Source organism: Anoplophora glabripennis, unplaced genomic scaffold (assembly GCF_000390285.2).
Source record: "Anoplophora glabripennis isolate ALB-LARVAE unplaced genomic scaffold, Agla_2.0 scaffold181, whole genome shotgun sequence".
Taxonomy (NCBI): Eukaryota; Metazoa; Arthropoda; class Insecta; order Coleoptera; family Cerambycidae; genus Anoplophora; species Anoplophora glabripennis.
Window position 1 is genome coordinate 783,068 of NW_019416339.1, and position 15,657 is coordinate 798,724.

Sequence of the window (15,657 nt, forward strand, 5' to 3'; positions counted from 1 at the left end):
GAAGTTATTTTGGGAAAAATTTCATATAAACGTAGGTCAAAATATGCTTAATTTCCGAGATAAAGTGTTTAAATTTGAATTTTTAATTTTTATTACTTATTTCAGAGTTTTAAAGATATTGACTCAAAATTAGAAGAACGCTTTGGAGGGAGAAATGTGTATTTTTTGAGGTGATCCGAATATTTCTACTTGCACCAGCGACGTTCGTGCGAGAATTAATAAAAAAAATGGTACGCCAGTGACTTGTTCCTGTTTTGATATTTTTTTATAAATCCGCCATTAATTCTGAATGAAATAGGTCTCTTCAATTTTTTTCGTAGGATGCACCGTTTTTGAGGAAAAAATAAAACATATTTTATTGTGGGTTTTGTTAATCTTTTATTTAAAGGTGCAAGTAGAAATATTCGGATTCGAAGCATTTTTCAAATTTCGATCAATACCTTTGAAATAATTAATAAAAATAAATAAAAAATTAAAATTTAAACACTCTGTATCTCGGAAACAAGCATAGTTTATATGAACTTTTTTTCACAAAATAACTTTGGCAACCGCCCCCTAAAATATTTCGCAATTATTTAGAAACATCCTGTATAATATAGATTAAAAACGGAGAAACTAATGCAAGCAAGCAAAAGAATGTGTGTCCCTTGAATGTTGTTGTAACCGATTTTCACTGTATTTGGAAAAATATAACTATCTGAAATTAATTTGTGAGGCTCATAAATAGTGATTTATTCATTTCTTTACCCCGTTAGTCCTCGCTAGTTAGTCAGCATTGGAATACATAACATGGACATAAAAAGTGTCTATAAATAATGAATATTTGTGCCCTTTCTTAGCAATACATTTTAAATGTTACAATATTTACCTTAGTAGATACGCGAAAATGTCGCACTGAATTTTATAAGGATTCCCCGCACAAAATACAATTTTTGTTCGGTATATTGCAGTAAGTGCGACATTATAATAAATTTGGCTAGCCTTATTAACTCCTAAAATTATGTGCATGATACTTGCTGCCAAAACAGTCTTCTTATGAAATGAAAAATTTTTACACAATTTTATTATATCTAAGGTATACATTAAAAATGTGTGATGACGATGAAATATTTATTTCGGAAACATTGCATGTAAATCGACTATTATTGAGTCAATACTAAAAACAACTCACAAAACACGACAGTCTTCAAAAAATTTGCAAAAAGTTACGGTTTTGTTTTATTCGACACGAGTTTGTGTTTTGTTTTTGTTTTGTCCGTTTAGTGGATAACCGCTTTTAGATGTGATGGGCACTACACTGCCCCCTGCACGCAGACAGCTTAACCTAAACTGTGTGCAATGTCCACAATTAGACGAAAACTGTTTATATAATTTTTTTCTATGGGCTGACCCGAATTAACTCTTGAACTTATGATGAAAATCGATTTTTTGTTATAACTTCTTTTTTTCTTATTAAACTTAGACAATTTCTGAGTAAAAGCTGTTATTTAAATGTAATGCACTTATTTCATATGTTTATCAAAATTAAAAAGTCTTTAATTTTTTATGGGGCCAGGACAGCCAAAGGTGTTTGCTCTGTGCCTAGGCGTCCAAAGTAGTTATCCGTAAATTGCGTATTATCCAAAAATTATCTATATTTAATGAGAACGAAAAAGGGTATAAATGAAAAAAGCTAACAGCTCTAAGGGTGAGCCCAAGAAAAACATTTTAAATAAACTTGCGACATTATTTTTGCAAAATTTGCCCAAATCTAAGAGATTGCCCACAATTTTATGAATACCCTGTATAATATAGATAACCAATCAAACGAAAACCCTAGGTGGAAACTCCCATAAACACCCTGTCATATTTATTTATACTAGGAATAAGGATGACAAGGAATTTATGGAACAGTTGCCATCTATAGTCAGGTATCAAAATAATAGGCAGTGATTTCATCTTTAATCCATCTCACCATTTTTAGCAGTTAACTCAAAGAGAAGTACGAGCCGTTCGTAATTCTTCACATAAAATTGTGTGTGCCGCATTCTCCCACAGCAGTCGATACTGCACAATTTTAGGAATTCTTCTGCTGCAGCAAATTCTAAACTCTCATTGGTGTTTGGTGTGTGACGTCACTTGGATTTCGTTTGACGTGCACAGGATATTCCTCTGCTGCAGCAAATTCTACACTTTCATTGGTGTTTCAATTGGGCTGCGTTCATTCGGATCCGAGTATTCCTCTCGGCACAGGCAAATAGGCTTACGCGCGGGAGAGGTTCGACGATATCTTTCCGTTAATTTAATTGTGATCGTAATTAATTTATCAGAGATTTTGAGTTTGTATTCTTAAAATAGAGAGTAATTCAAGTTCTACAGCGTGTTCTCGTAATAGTAAGCGTCCTCATCTAACAAGGCAGGAATATCACATGATAAAAAATGTGTATGAAGGGCTTATAGCACGAAACCAAAATATGAATGTTGGTGAGATGTGTATATTGTGCAATAAGACTCGACTGCAAAACAGAAAAGTGTGGAAACTCGCGGAAGGAAAAAGACAGATGTTGATGACGACACAAAATACGTGAATCGCAGAAAAATTCATGGATAGTTTTTTAAAAATGAACTTCCGACAATCAAAAAAATTCAAGCTGCTATCTCACAAGATCAAAATTTGCATAGAATATCCAGAAGGGTGCTTTTGCAAACTATGCGTGACATGAGTTTCCGTTTTATAAAATGAAATCGAAAGAGTATGCTGATAGAAAAAGAGAAAATAATGATATAGCGAAAAAACTATTTGAGACAAGTATTAGAAGTTCGAAAAATAAATCGTAGAACGAAACATGGAAAAATTAAGGTCATACGGTGACAAAAGTATGGCAAGATGTTAATGTCCAAAGAAAACGGCAGGCATTTCTGGAAGCATTTTCAACTGATAGATAGTAGGCAGTAGTGTATTCTGTGTATTATAAGTGATAAAGTGTGATATCTGCGGCGTGCACATCAGGTAGGTGTTATTGGGTGGTGGTGGACCATTGCCATCCAAAAGGACGGCACTTGACAATTGTTGAGAGGATGCCAGCCTTTATAAGCCTCCTAAAGTGAACTTATTTTTTATAATTTTCTGTTTTTTAACCCCTTCTCAAATAGCACGCCTATGGAATTTTGTCCCTTGCACCCCTTACCTCCTTTACTCGTCTAAGTGCTGGATATGAATCACTGCCCATTTTTATGGTACTCGGGTATAGTATCCGACTAGTAGTTGTCTAAGTAGTAGTTTTCCTTCTCTTTTCAAAGAAGTACATCTCATTTTTGCCTGACACTATAAAGATTATCACTAAAAACAAAATTGTAAACAAAAACGGAACAAGTGCATGCAGGAAAAATTCTTCTGAAACAATCTTTTCAAAACGCATATACTAGTGGCAAATATTGTGGACGGCAATGAAATCTGCCTTTAACCCTTCCAAAGACTAGTTTAGCTTATGAATGCAAAAACATCTATTTCATTCTCAACTAGAACATTCCCATGTGCTTTTCTGTTCCCGTTTTGTTCTCTAAAGAAACAAAATCTACGAACAAAGTTTTCTTGATTTCGTTTTTTGCTGTCTGTTCTCAGTTTTGTTTTTACTGAGAACCTAACCCAACTCCTAGTCAATGGATGAACGAAAAAAAATATGTTTTTAATTAGTTTACAAAATATGCAACACTAACTGATAAGTATCTGAAATGCTTTCAAAGAAAATCGTCTCCAAAATTTAGTTTAAAATAAATCCCGAAATTAATCTGCGATTTAAGTTATAAATCTTTGCGTCTATCAATGAGAAAATAATTTTAACTCTATATGGCACAGAAAATAGTCTAATTACTCAGGAAAAAGCATCAGAATGTTTCCGAACTAAAATATTGTTACGACTGAGAAGTGTCTTCTTAATTTTTATGTTTCCAATATATACAATATGATTTGTAACATCTTACATGCAAATCGAATGCAATGTCAATTTTAACCATTTAATACTGACAGAAACTAAAAAACAAAACTTTTCTTTACCAACAATCCAAGTTCGCCAAATACCAAAATTAAAAACTTGTTGCCACCCACTACGAATATACCAATGCTGTCCTTAACAGAATAATATTTCAATGTGAGAGAGAATGAAAAATTATTTTTAATAATGGTATTTGACGCCCTGAATCGAATTTTTGTCACAACGATTTCATTGAGAGTTCTCGAAATTGTTTATGTTCAAATGGCTCGAAATTGTAGTCTCACGTTACAAATACTCAAACTTTGCCCCCATGACATATTTTCGAACACGACGGAGTTAAAAACAGAAAATGAATTCTAATAATATACGAAAGTTCTTCGAAATGTGGTAACAGCGTTGGCAGTGGCGTGTAGCAGCTGCAGGGGATAATTTTAAAGATGTCCGTTTAAAATAACGCGCACAAAAAAAATTCTTATATTTTTTAACGATGAAGTCATCAAAAATGATCCATCACGTCAGGATTTTTCCCTATCCACAAAAAATAGCTCAAAATCAGTGGGAATCTCGATTTTTTGTTAAAATAGTTAAGATTTTGAAATTAAAGTGCACAGAAAAAAGTGTAGGAACAAAAAGTTTTTATTTTGACCCTATTAACACCCCTGTGAACTTTAATTTCAAAATCTAATCCATTTTTGCAGAAAATCGAGATTTCCACTGATTTTCAGCGATTTCTTTGAGGTTAGGGAAAAATCCTGACGTGGTGGAACATTTTTGATGTCTCCATCGTCTTCAACGGGTCAAAATACTAGGGGGCATCAAACTCTGTTAAAAAGTTACGAATTTTTCTGTGTGCTGTGTAATCATTGAAAGTCAGAGAAAAATGAATCTATCAATTAATTAATACAATTTCGACCATCGTGAACGATATTCGAGAATTCCCAAAAATAAAATAAATGCAGTAAATACATATCCTACGAATGCATGAATGTGCATTTTTATGATTTTTGCATGAAAATTTGAAATGCCGCAACACCAAAAACAAATAAACGAATTAATATAATCATTAAATGGAACACTCTCAGATATATTTGAAAACCATCATCTTAGAAATTTACCCTTTGGAGGGCACGTCTGCACGTTCTCTCACTTTCAGAGAAATCCTCAAATCTACAGGTACCACATAATCATATTTCCAAATTTCGTAAAAAAAAAGATGTGATACTAAATTTTTGGCTGTAGAAAAGTTTTTATAGATTTCACGTCATCTGAATACACAACAAATGAAGGTAATGACTAACCATAATTGTTAATTACATTAAAATTAAGAGAGTATGTTACAAAATGCGACGACATTAATATTTTTTTCTGAACACAAAAGGTGGACTTGGAAACTTCCAAATAGCTCTGAAAGTGTCATCCCTTAAGCGAAGCACCTCACATTTGCTATTAAAAAATTTGCCCTCTAGATAACAAAAAAATACATGTCTCTTTTTAACGTGTGAAAATCATACACTACTTAACTGGTCCAACGAAACAGGCAACACTACTGTGAGATAATTATATATAATAATTGATTTTGTCCTCCCAGGTTTGATGAAATATTTCTATTTAGGCCAGTAATGAAATGAATCAATAAATGAATTTGGAATAAAAAATTTAGTACATTAACATATTTTAAAACAATTTTGTTATGCGCTAAATAAAGTTCATTACTTGAATATATAGTTTAAATTAATTTCATATACACATAAAATTTTAAAATATGATAAAAATAATATTATTAGGAAGTAAGACATATTAACTTGTGCAAGGGAGGATGACGGTGACACCATGCAGGTATGATCCTACATTCAAGGTTTAAAAGTGCCACTGCGACCCTCCCTGATGACCTCATTCACCGGGTGTTCCCGAAGCCCACCTGTCGAACTCTATCCCGGAATCCGGACTGACCCCGATTTGGGCCAGGGGACTCAGGAACTCGCTGTGCTGCCTACACTTGCAGTCGTCTGTTAGGCCGCAGTTCTGGCATGGTCCTTTTGGTTTTCTTTGCTCGGTTTTATTGCCTCTGTTTTTTTGTTCCTGCCTTAATTGCTCCATCAACGGAAGGGGACTTTGGGAAGACACGTCTAGTTTCAGCTCTCGCTCGAAATTATGCAACTGCTCCATGAAATGGAAGTTCGGTGCGATGTTGGACTTGCGTGAACGAACAAGGTTAAAGGCATCATTGAGGTTCAGGGAACATTTGTACATAAGGTAGGCGACCGTTATAGTTACGGAACGTGACACGCCAGCCAAACAGTGAACCAGCACACCTTTCTGTCGAGATCTCGCCTCATCTACAACAAATATATTTATAAATAACCAAATCAGAGGTTGTTTTCATAAAAAAAATAGTTTTAGTTTTATGTTTCACTCAATAATTTATTAAAAAAAATTGGGCAAGTAGCATATTTCTTGTAAAACTTATAACACAAATATTGGAAACAGCTTATTATGTTTATTACGACAATGCAGTTGGTTCTTACTTATTGGCTAATTTCAGCAACTTTTAATATTCAGTCAAATCTACCACTTTTTAATTTATTACATTTTATTTTAAATATTTAAAGAATATGTTACATATACATGTTTGATATGGTTTGTAATTAAATGTTATCATGATGGTTTTTATTCTAAAAATTGATAGCCTTAAATTTAAAATCGATGAATTTCTTAAACAATTTATTGGGTTAAAAATTGGTAGAACAGGTTTAAACATTGCAATATATGTTATTAATTTTTCAAAAACTTGAACAGGCGATAAGAAGAGAAACAGTTAAATTGCTTATCAATATCAGAACCAATGAACCAGTAAATTATATTACCTTCGAGATAGTATTTCAGAAATTTGCTCCATGGAGCAGGTAAAAGTAAGGTATTATTTCATCTTATAAACCAGTCATTCAATAGTCTTTAATCAAATTTGGTCTAGATGCAAATTTTTTAATGTACAATATAGAAAAATTCAATATAATAGGTGTTTGCCACCTTTTTCATTTTACCATAAATTTAAATAATATGGAAAACAAATTGGCCAGTACTTCTTTTATTTTTTTATGAAATCATTATTTAACTAACAATTAAGAAATATATAAAAGTGCCAAAAATGTTTTAATTGCGCCATCTGTTAATATGTAATGTAGTACAAGAGACGAAGATATAAGAAGTTTTCTGCAATAACATATCCACAGTCTAGGAGTCTAGGGTATCACAAGGTTGATGATATTATTTGAATATAAATTTTTAAAATCAAGAATTTATATTAGGGGTACTAGCGAAATTGAATATACAGGCTGTTACAAATTCGCTTCTCACTACAGGGATCTCGGAAACAGTAAGAGATACGAAGTAGCTTGAATGGGGGCAAAGTTGCATAATCAGGGACCAACATATTGTCTCTAAAAAATCAAGCTTAACATGATTAATTTTCGAAATATTTGAAAAAAACCGAAATTTTGAAAATCCAATTTTGTTTCATTTCAGCCTTGTGATATTGAAAAAATTGAGGTGACATTGAAAAAAGAAGAACACTTTCTCATGGCAACTTTTTGCCCTCTATCGAATGGCATAATCAATTTTTATATGTCCCGTTTCGTCTTCCCAGGACCATCATCAACTTCATTTTTTCAAATACAACCCTAGAAATTTTATTACATTTTTTGCAAGCCTTCATGACCCCCAATACTGTACTGCCTCAGCCCGAACCAGATTCAGACGTTGTGTCTCGAAAAATTCATCTTCAACGTATTCCTTCCAAATATATCTTATTTTTTTTAGATTTCTATGTTTCTTGAATTATCGTACACTCTAAGTGTCATTTGGCCCTGTGAAATCCACCTTTAGAGAAGCGAAATTGTAACAGCCTGTATAGTTCGCTTTACCTTCAATTGCAGAATATTATTTAGTGACAAAACAATATATTTATTTGTGTGCATCACATTCTCTGAACGTTTTAGTTCGTAACAAGTTTTTTAGAGCCAGTTTTTGTAAAAATATTGTAAATACCCAATTCCGAAAAACTGGTACCTTTGGTTACTTTTCTTGATAAATTTCATTCCTTATTTCGAATTAGAGAATATTTTAATATTTTCAATTACACAAATATCTAAATGTAGGTATATCTATTACATTCTAAAATTGTTACACCTTTGAAAACATGAAAACTATATTTTCTGAAATTTGTGTATTTGTGGCATTGCTTAATAAGTTGTTATTTTGCCACACTAGGAACTTAAATATTTATTTATTTAATTACGTGCTAATATGACATAGTCGACAGAAAAAAGTAAAGGATTAAGAAACATTGAAATTTTTTGTCAAAAAATGAAAGAAAATGAAAACGCTTTCGAAACATGTAGAATGGGAAACAGTGATAATAAATTTAGGGAATGATTCTACTCATACAAATAATGGTATATAAGTCTCTATTTCAAAAACTCAATGTTAACATTTAATGGTGTTACATAATTTGAAAGTTTTTTTTATTTAATTAGTCATATTTTGTCACAACTTCTCAGCCAAGCATTTTTTTATTTGGTGCACTTATATTATTCTTAGCAACAATCTGCGATTTAAAAAACAATATCAAAATTCAAGGCTTCAAAGTATTTAAGTAGCTCACTGGAAAATTGATCAAGATCTTTCTTGAATTAATTTTAAAATTAGTTTTTGTATTTTTACAGGTACTGAGCTAACTCAAATTTTTCTAAAATTTTCATCCGATGAAGTCAGGTATGCTGTGTGACACCAACATCTAAGTAGGCTAAAAAGCAATTTCAAAAACAAGCTATTGTAGGAAACAATTACACCATGGACTACATCATTAAAAATATCTATAAATATTCAGATATTAATCCCAAGGGATGATACTTGAAAAGCAATCCTTATAAATTCAGAAATCGGTCAGCTCATCTATTGTGGTTCATTAAGCAACATTATCTTTTTCAAAAAAGTGATGTCAGAAAAGAAGATATTTAATTATTCTGGGCAGATTATGTTTTAGAAAATTATTAATTAATATGTGTGATATATAAAATGTTTTAACAGATATTACTGGCGATATTAAATGCTGGACGCGGCTTTAGTCCGCAGTGTAGTTGTTTCCTGTTGTAAAAATTTAACATAATATAAAAATTTAACATATTGTATATTGCAAAGGCCATTAAAAACTTATTTCAGTAACCCCTCATTGATTCTTATGACGAGGGAAAATACCCAGAAAAGAACAAAAACTACCCTGTATTTTTCTATATTTCTACATATAGGTAGTAAATATCGCATAATTTAAGAAAAAAATATGTTACAATGTGGTACTACAGATCCAGGCCAAGTATATTATTCGTAGGGCAGTTTATTTACTTATTTAGTAATTATATAAACAGGGACTATTGGTACAGGAAGGAAGAAATAACTGCAACCAATATCGATTGCTAATAATTATTACTATAAACAAAATAAACTAATCCACATCTGATACAAAAAAAACTGCGACACGTTATAGTTGAAGAAAAAATATCTCGTAAACTATCTTTCAACGATTGAGTCATGATTATAGTAGAAATGAATTTCTGGTACACTTTTATTTACATTTCCACGGATGTTTGATATAAAACGCGCACAGGAAAGTTGTTTATTAATGGCACTGCGTGGGCCGTTTGTGTACATGTTCGTTGTTATTACAGGCTATACAAGGTCAGACTTGGTCTCCATTCGGAGGCTCAAGATCCCCTCGAATTGTTTCTCGCGCCCGGAAGCATATTTACAGTTCCACGCTCCATCAGTATGCACAGAGGACTTCTCATTGGTGCATATCGTATCCAATTTCGCATAAAAAATGCTAATCTTTTATCACATCAAACCAAGCGGGAGAAATAGCTACCTACTATGATGCATAATAACGAGCGTTCAAATAAAAACGTGGTCGAAGTTGGCTCTGACACATTGGACGTAGGGAGTAGCTTATAGCTACCAACTTAACCTCATTTCTCAACGAGCTGTATAGCAGCTGTCAGTTTCAATAACGTTAATGACTATATAACTTTATTTTAAAGAATAATCGTGATAACAATAACAAACAATTAAAGGAGCTGCGGAAAGTGTCCCCCTCCTTGTTATAACAATAAATTAAAGCAGCTGCTGAAAGTGTCCCCCTCCTTGTTCCAAGCACTTTTCACACCTGTTCCTCAAAGAATTAAAGACATTTTCTAAGATGCTCGGGGTATTGTTAATTTCACGAATCTTGTCTATAAGTCGAGCCTGCAGATGGTTTAAATCAGGAATAGGCAGTTCAAAAATAGTGTTTTTAAGGTAAGGCCACAAAAAGAAATCACACGGCGTAATATCACATGACCTCGGTGGAAATTCATGTTCAGCATTGAGACTTATTAGTCGATTTTGGAAAACTTCCCTCAACATATTCATCGTCTCGCCTGCCGTATGTGCCCTTGCGCCATCTTGTTGAAAGTAAAAGTTTGTAATTTCGTTTTCTTCCAGCTGGTTAACAAAAGGAGCGATAATTTCTTCTCTATACCTTTGCGCAGTAAGAGTACCATTAAAAAAATAGGTCCATAAATCCTCCTTCGATTGAGAGCACACCAAACTCCAATTTTTTGAGCGTGTAGAGGGCCCTCGACAAAAAAGTTATCTGGTTTTTCAGAAGACCACATTCTCATATTCTGTGAGTTTACGTAACCACTTAAATGAAACCAGGCTTCATCAGAAAAAAAGGTGATATTATGAAGTTCACCGTAGTTGTTTAAAAACCATTCACAAAATACAGCCCGTCGCGGAAAATCAACTTCATGAAGTTCTTGCTGACAAGTTAAACGATAGGAGAACAAACGCAAATCTTTTTTTAACACTGTGTGGCAGGTACCGACTGATACTCCCACCATTTGTGATAAAACACGTACAGAAGTTCTTGGCGCATTTTCCATTATTTGTTGGACATTTTCTTTTAATTCTTCAGTCCGCTTTTTAGGTCGGCCGCTTCCTTCTTTTCTTGTTACACTGCCCGTTTCACGAAAAACATTAACACAACGCTGAACTGCACTTTGAAAAATTTTGTACTCAACAACGCCGGGAAATTGATTTTGAAATTCTATGAAACATTCCTCAATAGAATACTTCCATATTCCATCAATCTTGCGTCCATTTCTAAAGTAGGACTCTATGATAAACACTTTTTGTTCTTGAGAAAACACCATTTTAAACGCTTTTTAAAACGAAAATATTCAAATTGATAGCGGCGATATAGCGCTTTGACAGATGACGTTTAAGTTCATTTGCTATACGCTACGCCCTACGTTCAAATTTTCAGAACCAACTTGACCACGTTTTTATTTGAACGCTCGTTATTTAGTAGTGAATTTAGCAGCAACGCGCCGCATGAAACAAATGGGGTCATGACAAGATTTTAAAAATACATAATCCGAAATGAGAAAATTTTCAAAACTGGCGTTTATTTTTATAAAAGAAAGAAATTTTTACACTGTTTTTCGCCTTTTTTCATGTAAGAATCCAAATTTTAAAGCTTCGTTCGAGGACACCCTGCGTACTGTACAATTGTTGAATGATACATAAAATCGACATGCCATAAGAGAATCTAGCCGACGAATTTTGGCTTTTCGTGTTTGGACAATAGAAGCTGACTTCTCTTCGGCTTCCCCTAGTAGGTTGTGGAAATATGCAGCCTGGCATGGTCGGCGAATCCTCTTCCCGCTGTCTATCCCGTTCGGTGGGGGCATTTATTTAAGTGTGCGTGGGCGGCGGTATCGTGCTGAAATTTCAGCGGCACGCCACCCACGCTAATTCCAAAAATCAATAGGACCCCAATGAACGCCCTGAACGGGAGTTCCGACAGGGCCGGAATCTTCACGGGGTGTAGACATTAGAAAAATTAGTTGCCAGAAAATCATTAATAATTATTTTTTTATTAAACCGTAACGTATTGGTAAGCAACCAAGAGATGGAGCTGTTTCCGTTCGATACAACAACTGAAACAAGTCATAATTTTGTATTATATTCCTCCTCAAGTTTCTGTAGCTCTTTCTTTTTTAAAATACATTACAGTTACAGGAAAATCCAATCCATTAGCGACGTATTTGTTTGAAACTGGACATGTATCATGTCGGATTAAAAATATGGAAGCTCCAGATGTATTTGCGCTTTACATACAGCAATTGCCATGAAACGACATAAAATTGTTTATTTATACTTACTTACAGGCAGTTAAAGAATATTGCAAAAAATGATAAAAATAATCAAATACACAACAGGAAATTTTCCTATAAGTGTAATTTTAAATTCATATAATAGATGTCACTTTCTGTTAATCTCGTGAATATCTATAAATTGTCGCTTTTCAGTACGTTTGCAATTTTAAAATTTTCTATATACTTGGTTAACACAAATAATACGAATATGGTCCTTGTTTGTATATATCGTTAAAACTTAAGGATGAGAATACTAGACACGCACAAGACATCCCCGTCATTTTTATTTACAGTATAATTGGAATGACAGGAGTTTTTTTTGATGTACTGCCATCTATAATCTCATCCCTAAGTTTAACTGGTTGTCTATTGCTTCTTATAATAAAGACGAATTGCAATGCAAACGACCCTATTTAAATTTAAAAAACAATTGATTCAAGTTGAAAGACTTGTAAAACGAATCTCGATTTATTAAATATCAATGAGTGATCTATTTCAGCAGATTTATTTTGCACTAGTAAGTTTTAGGAAGAAAGAATTAATAAAATTAAGATAGTGGAGATAAATATTGAAACGACAAATTGTTTTTAAATTGCAAACGGAATTATTCACATCAGAACGTATAAAACGTTTGAGTTGATGATTTAATTTTTTTGAGTTTCAATCTTGTAAATTTTTAGAAACAAAATTAAAATTTAACGAAAGTGATAACAACGCAAATAAATAAATGCTTAACTGTTCCTTCAGCATTAATATCAATGGTAATTATGAAAAAAAATAACGGAACAAAGTTGGATAATGACATACTTTTGGTTAAGTGAAAAAGCAATTTCAAGTGAACAAAAATAAAATTTCGCAAAAAGTAAACATCGGTGACCAAATTCCCTAATTATATAGGTTTTCCAGGATTATCTAACACAAATGGGAACTCCAATTTCAATGCACCTTGCAACAGCCGCTAAAAATATAAATTAAAAGGGCCTCGCATCATGCCATCTCTCTCCATTCCCATTATCTTATTATCAATTGCGTTATTTATGGATATACCGTTATTACATATGGCGATTAAGATAAGCGGCAGTGACTTGATAAGAATTTTTATTAATCTGTATTAAAACCATAACCATCGCATTGAATGAATTCTAATTCTCGCCTTCCGGTATTCTTGGAAAGATAAGGTTTCAATGAAATTTATGTTGTGGATAATATGCAATTGCAAAGTAAAAAATTATCTCTTCTAAAAATTGACAATAAAAAAAATATTTTAATAATAATACCAGGAACAAAAACAATAAATTCATCTTAACACTAATAAAATATATTTTTCTAGAAAATGCAGTATTCAAAATAATAAAAAATGTATTACTTTGAACATTAAATTGTGTCTCCCAATATTAACTATTCAGAAAATTTTATTTGGCTTTTCAAGAGATTTTTCTAATCTAAAACTTAGGTGGTGTCACTTAGAGCTTAGAGTCAAATCAATCAGGACGTACAAGGTACTCATACGTATTAAAAATAAACACAATTTACCGATAACATTAATTAATACTAACAAAATATTCAACATTTCGGAAAATAAAAAGTTATCTATAGCAGTATAAGATTGGGTCCAAATAAAGTACCCCTACTGCAATTTTCAGCCTTAATTTAACAATTCTCGAAATTTAAGTAATTCAGGAGTTAAACCGACTCTCAGTTACCTTAATGATATTTCAAAATAATAGTCCTATAAACTTACTCGGTTATTTTATCCAAAATTAACATCACTTCTATTTAAAATTTACCAAGAAAAGGTGTATACTAATTAAGCAAAAATAGTAATGCTTTATATATCCAATAAATAATTATTATTACGTCCATTTTCACATACAAATCTGAACCACGCTGTTATTGTAATACATATTTAGAAAATTGATATTTTATAATTAATTTCCTTGCTTTAGTGTCGATAACAATGAGCTGTTTCTATTATACTGCAAATATAGCGATACCACAGTCTATCTAGGCTCTGTTAACTTTAAATATACATGGAAAGTCATTAACGCCCATAACCCTGAACAATGTCGTTTTGTGCTAAAATTTGTTAAATATTTCATTGTAAAAAGGATACATGGTCGTGGTACCCCATTTGAAACCTGCAAACTTCGTCACAAATTATACCGAGAGATCCAGAATGATTGAAGCGTTTGGGGAACGCAGCCTGTTTCTAACACCATGTTTAGCATATAAAAATCTGTAGCATTGACAGAGACAGGCACCGGCTGCGATTTCCAAACACTTCAATCATTCTGTGATTCTGAAGACCAGTCTTTTGTGACGACCTAGTGCAAATCTACACACTTTTGACACCAAATATTCAAGAACGTGTTTAAAACCTGTTTGCAAACTTATGTGTAAGTACACTTATACATCTGTTTTTTGTTTTTATATATTCATTATTTGAAAGCTCCAAAACAAAAATATTTAACAAAAGTGTAGTGTGAACAAAAGTACAAATAAAAAAAATACAAAAAATCATCTTTCTCAAGTTGAATTGAATCAGTTGATTTTTATGTAAATGTATATTATGTTGTTTTATTTTATTTGTAATTTATAATTTTCTTTTTAATTATAAATTTTATTTTACTTAAAAAAATATTTTTTTATTATAATTGTTATAAAATTATTATATGAGAAAATTATTTGAAAAAATAATTTTGGTTCAGCATCGACTAAAACTTGACACTATTAAATCTTTTGAGTTAAAGTTTCAAAATCACTGTTATTTTTGAAAACCAACAATATTATTTATTTTCAACTCGACTGATTTTGCTCACCACCAAGTGGTTTTGTTTTTGCATCGGGCATTTGTATAAACACCTGTCTATGGACATTGTAGATCTGGGCTAGGCTTTAAAAGTAGGGTACAAAAAAACTGCACTATATCCTGTATGAAATTTTGGTACCATTTTTTTCCGTATTATAATTATAATTCTCGGTATCTATATTATAACGCCACCACATATTATCGCTGTAGGTTGCCGATTTTGTATTTTCACAAATCAAATTTGGCCCGGTGATAATTCCCATTAAAATATTCGCAGTGTACTCCCCTCGGCTCTCGGCCTGAATGGTACGGACCTGCTGTCACAAAAAAAATACAGGCTGACTAAGCAATACTCTGTCTCCGTTCCAACCCTCCTCCATTTCCATTGAGCAGACATGAATGGCGCAGCGATCTAGGTCACGCCGCCTAGGGAGCGGTGGTTCCATTCACGTGCCTCCGTGAGGCGGTCGAGGTCCCCACTATACGTATCTATGCAAATCTATTGTATATATACGCTAATGCGGCTGGGACGGAAAGACCTCTTCACCCCCAAAAAAAGCATAAAACTTTATAGCCATACTGATGTCCTCAAGCCACGTTTCAATGAGCAAAAAATAACTTCTAT

The 15,657-nt window shown here is 32.8% G+C and overlaps 1 protein-coding gene across 1 annotated transcript in view; it reads right to left on the reverse strand.

Annotated features, from left to right (window-relative positions):
• Nucleotides 1-535: 535 nt before the first annotated feature.
• LOC108905751 (dual specificity protein phosphatase 7) overlaps nucleotides 536-15,657 on the reverse strand; it is a 54,611-nt gene continuing 39,489 nt past the window's right edge. The window contains exon 5 of the mRNA XM_023454153.1: nucleotides 536-6,307. Within this exon, the coding sequence (XP_023309921.1) occupies nucleotides 5,862-6,307 (446 nt within the window). The 3' untranslated portion in view covers nucleotides 536-5,861. The remainder of the gene's footprint in view (nucleotides 6,308-15,657) is intronic.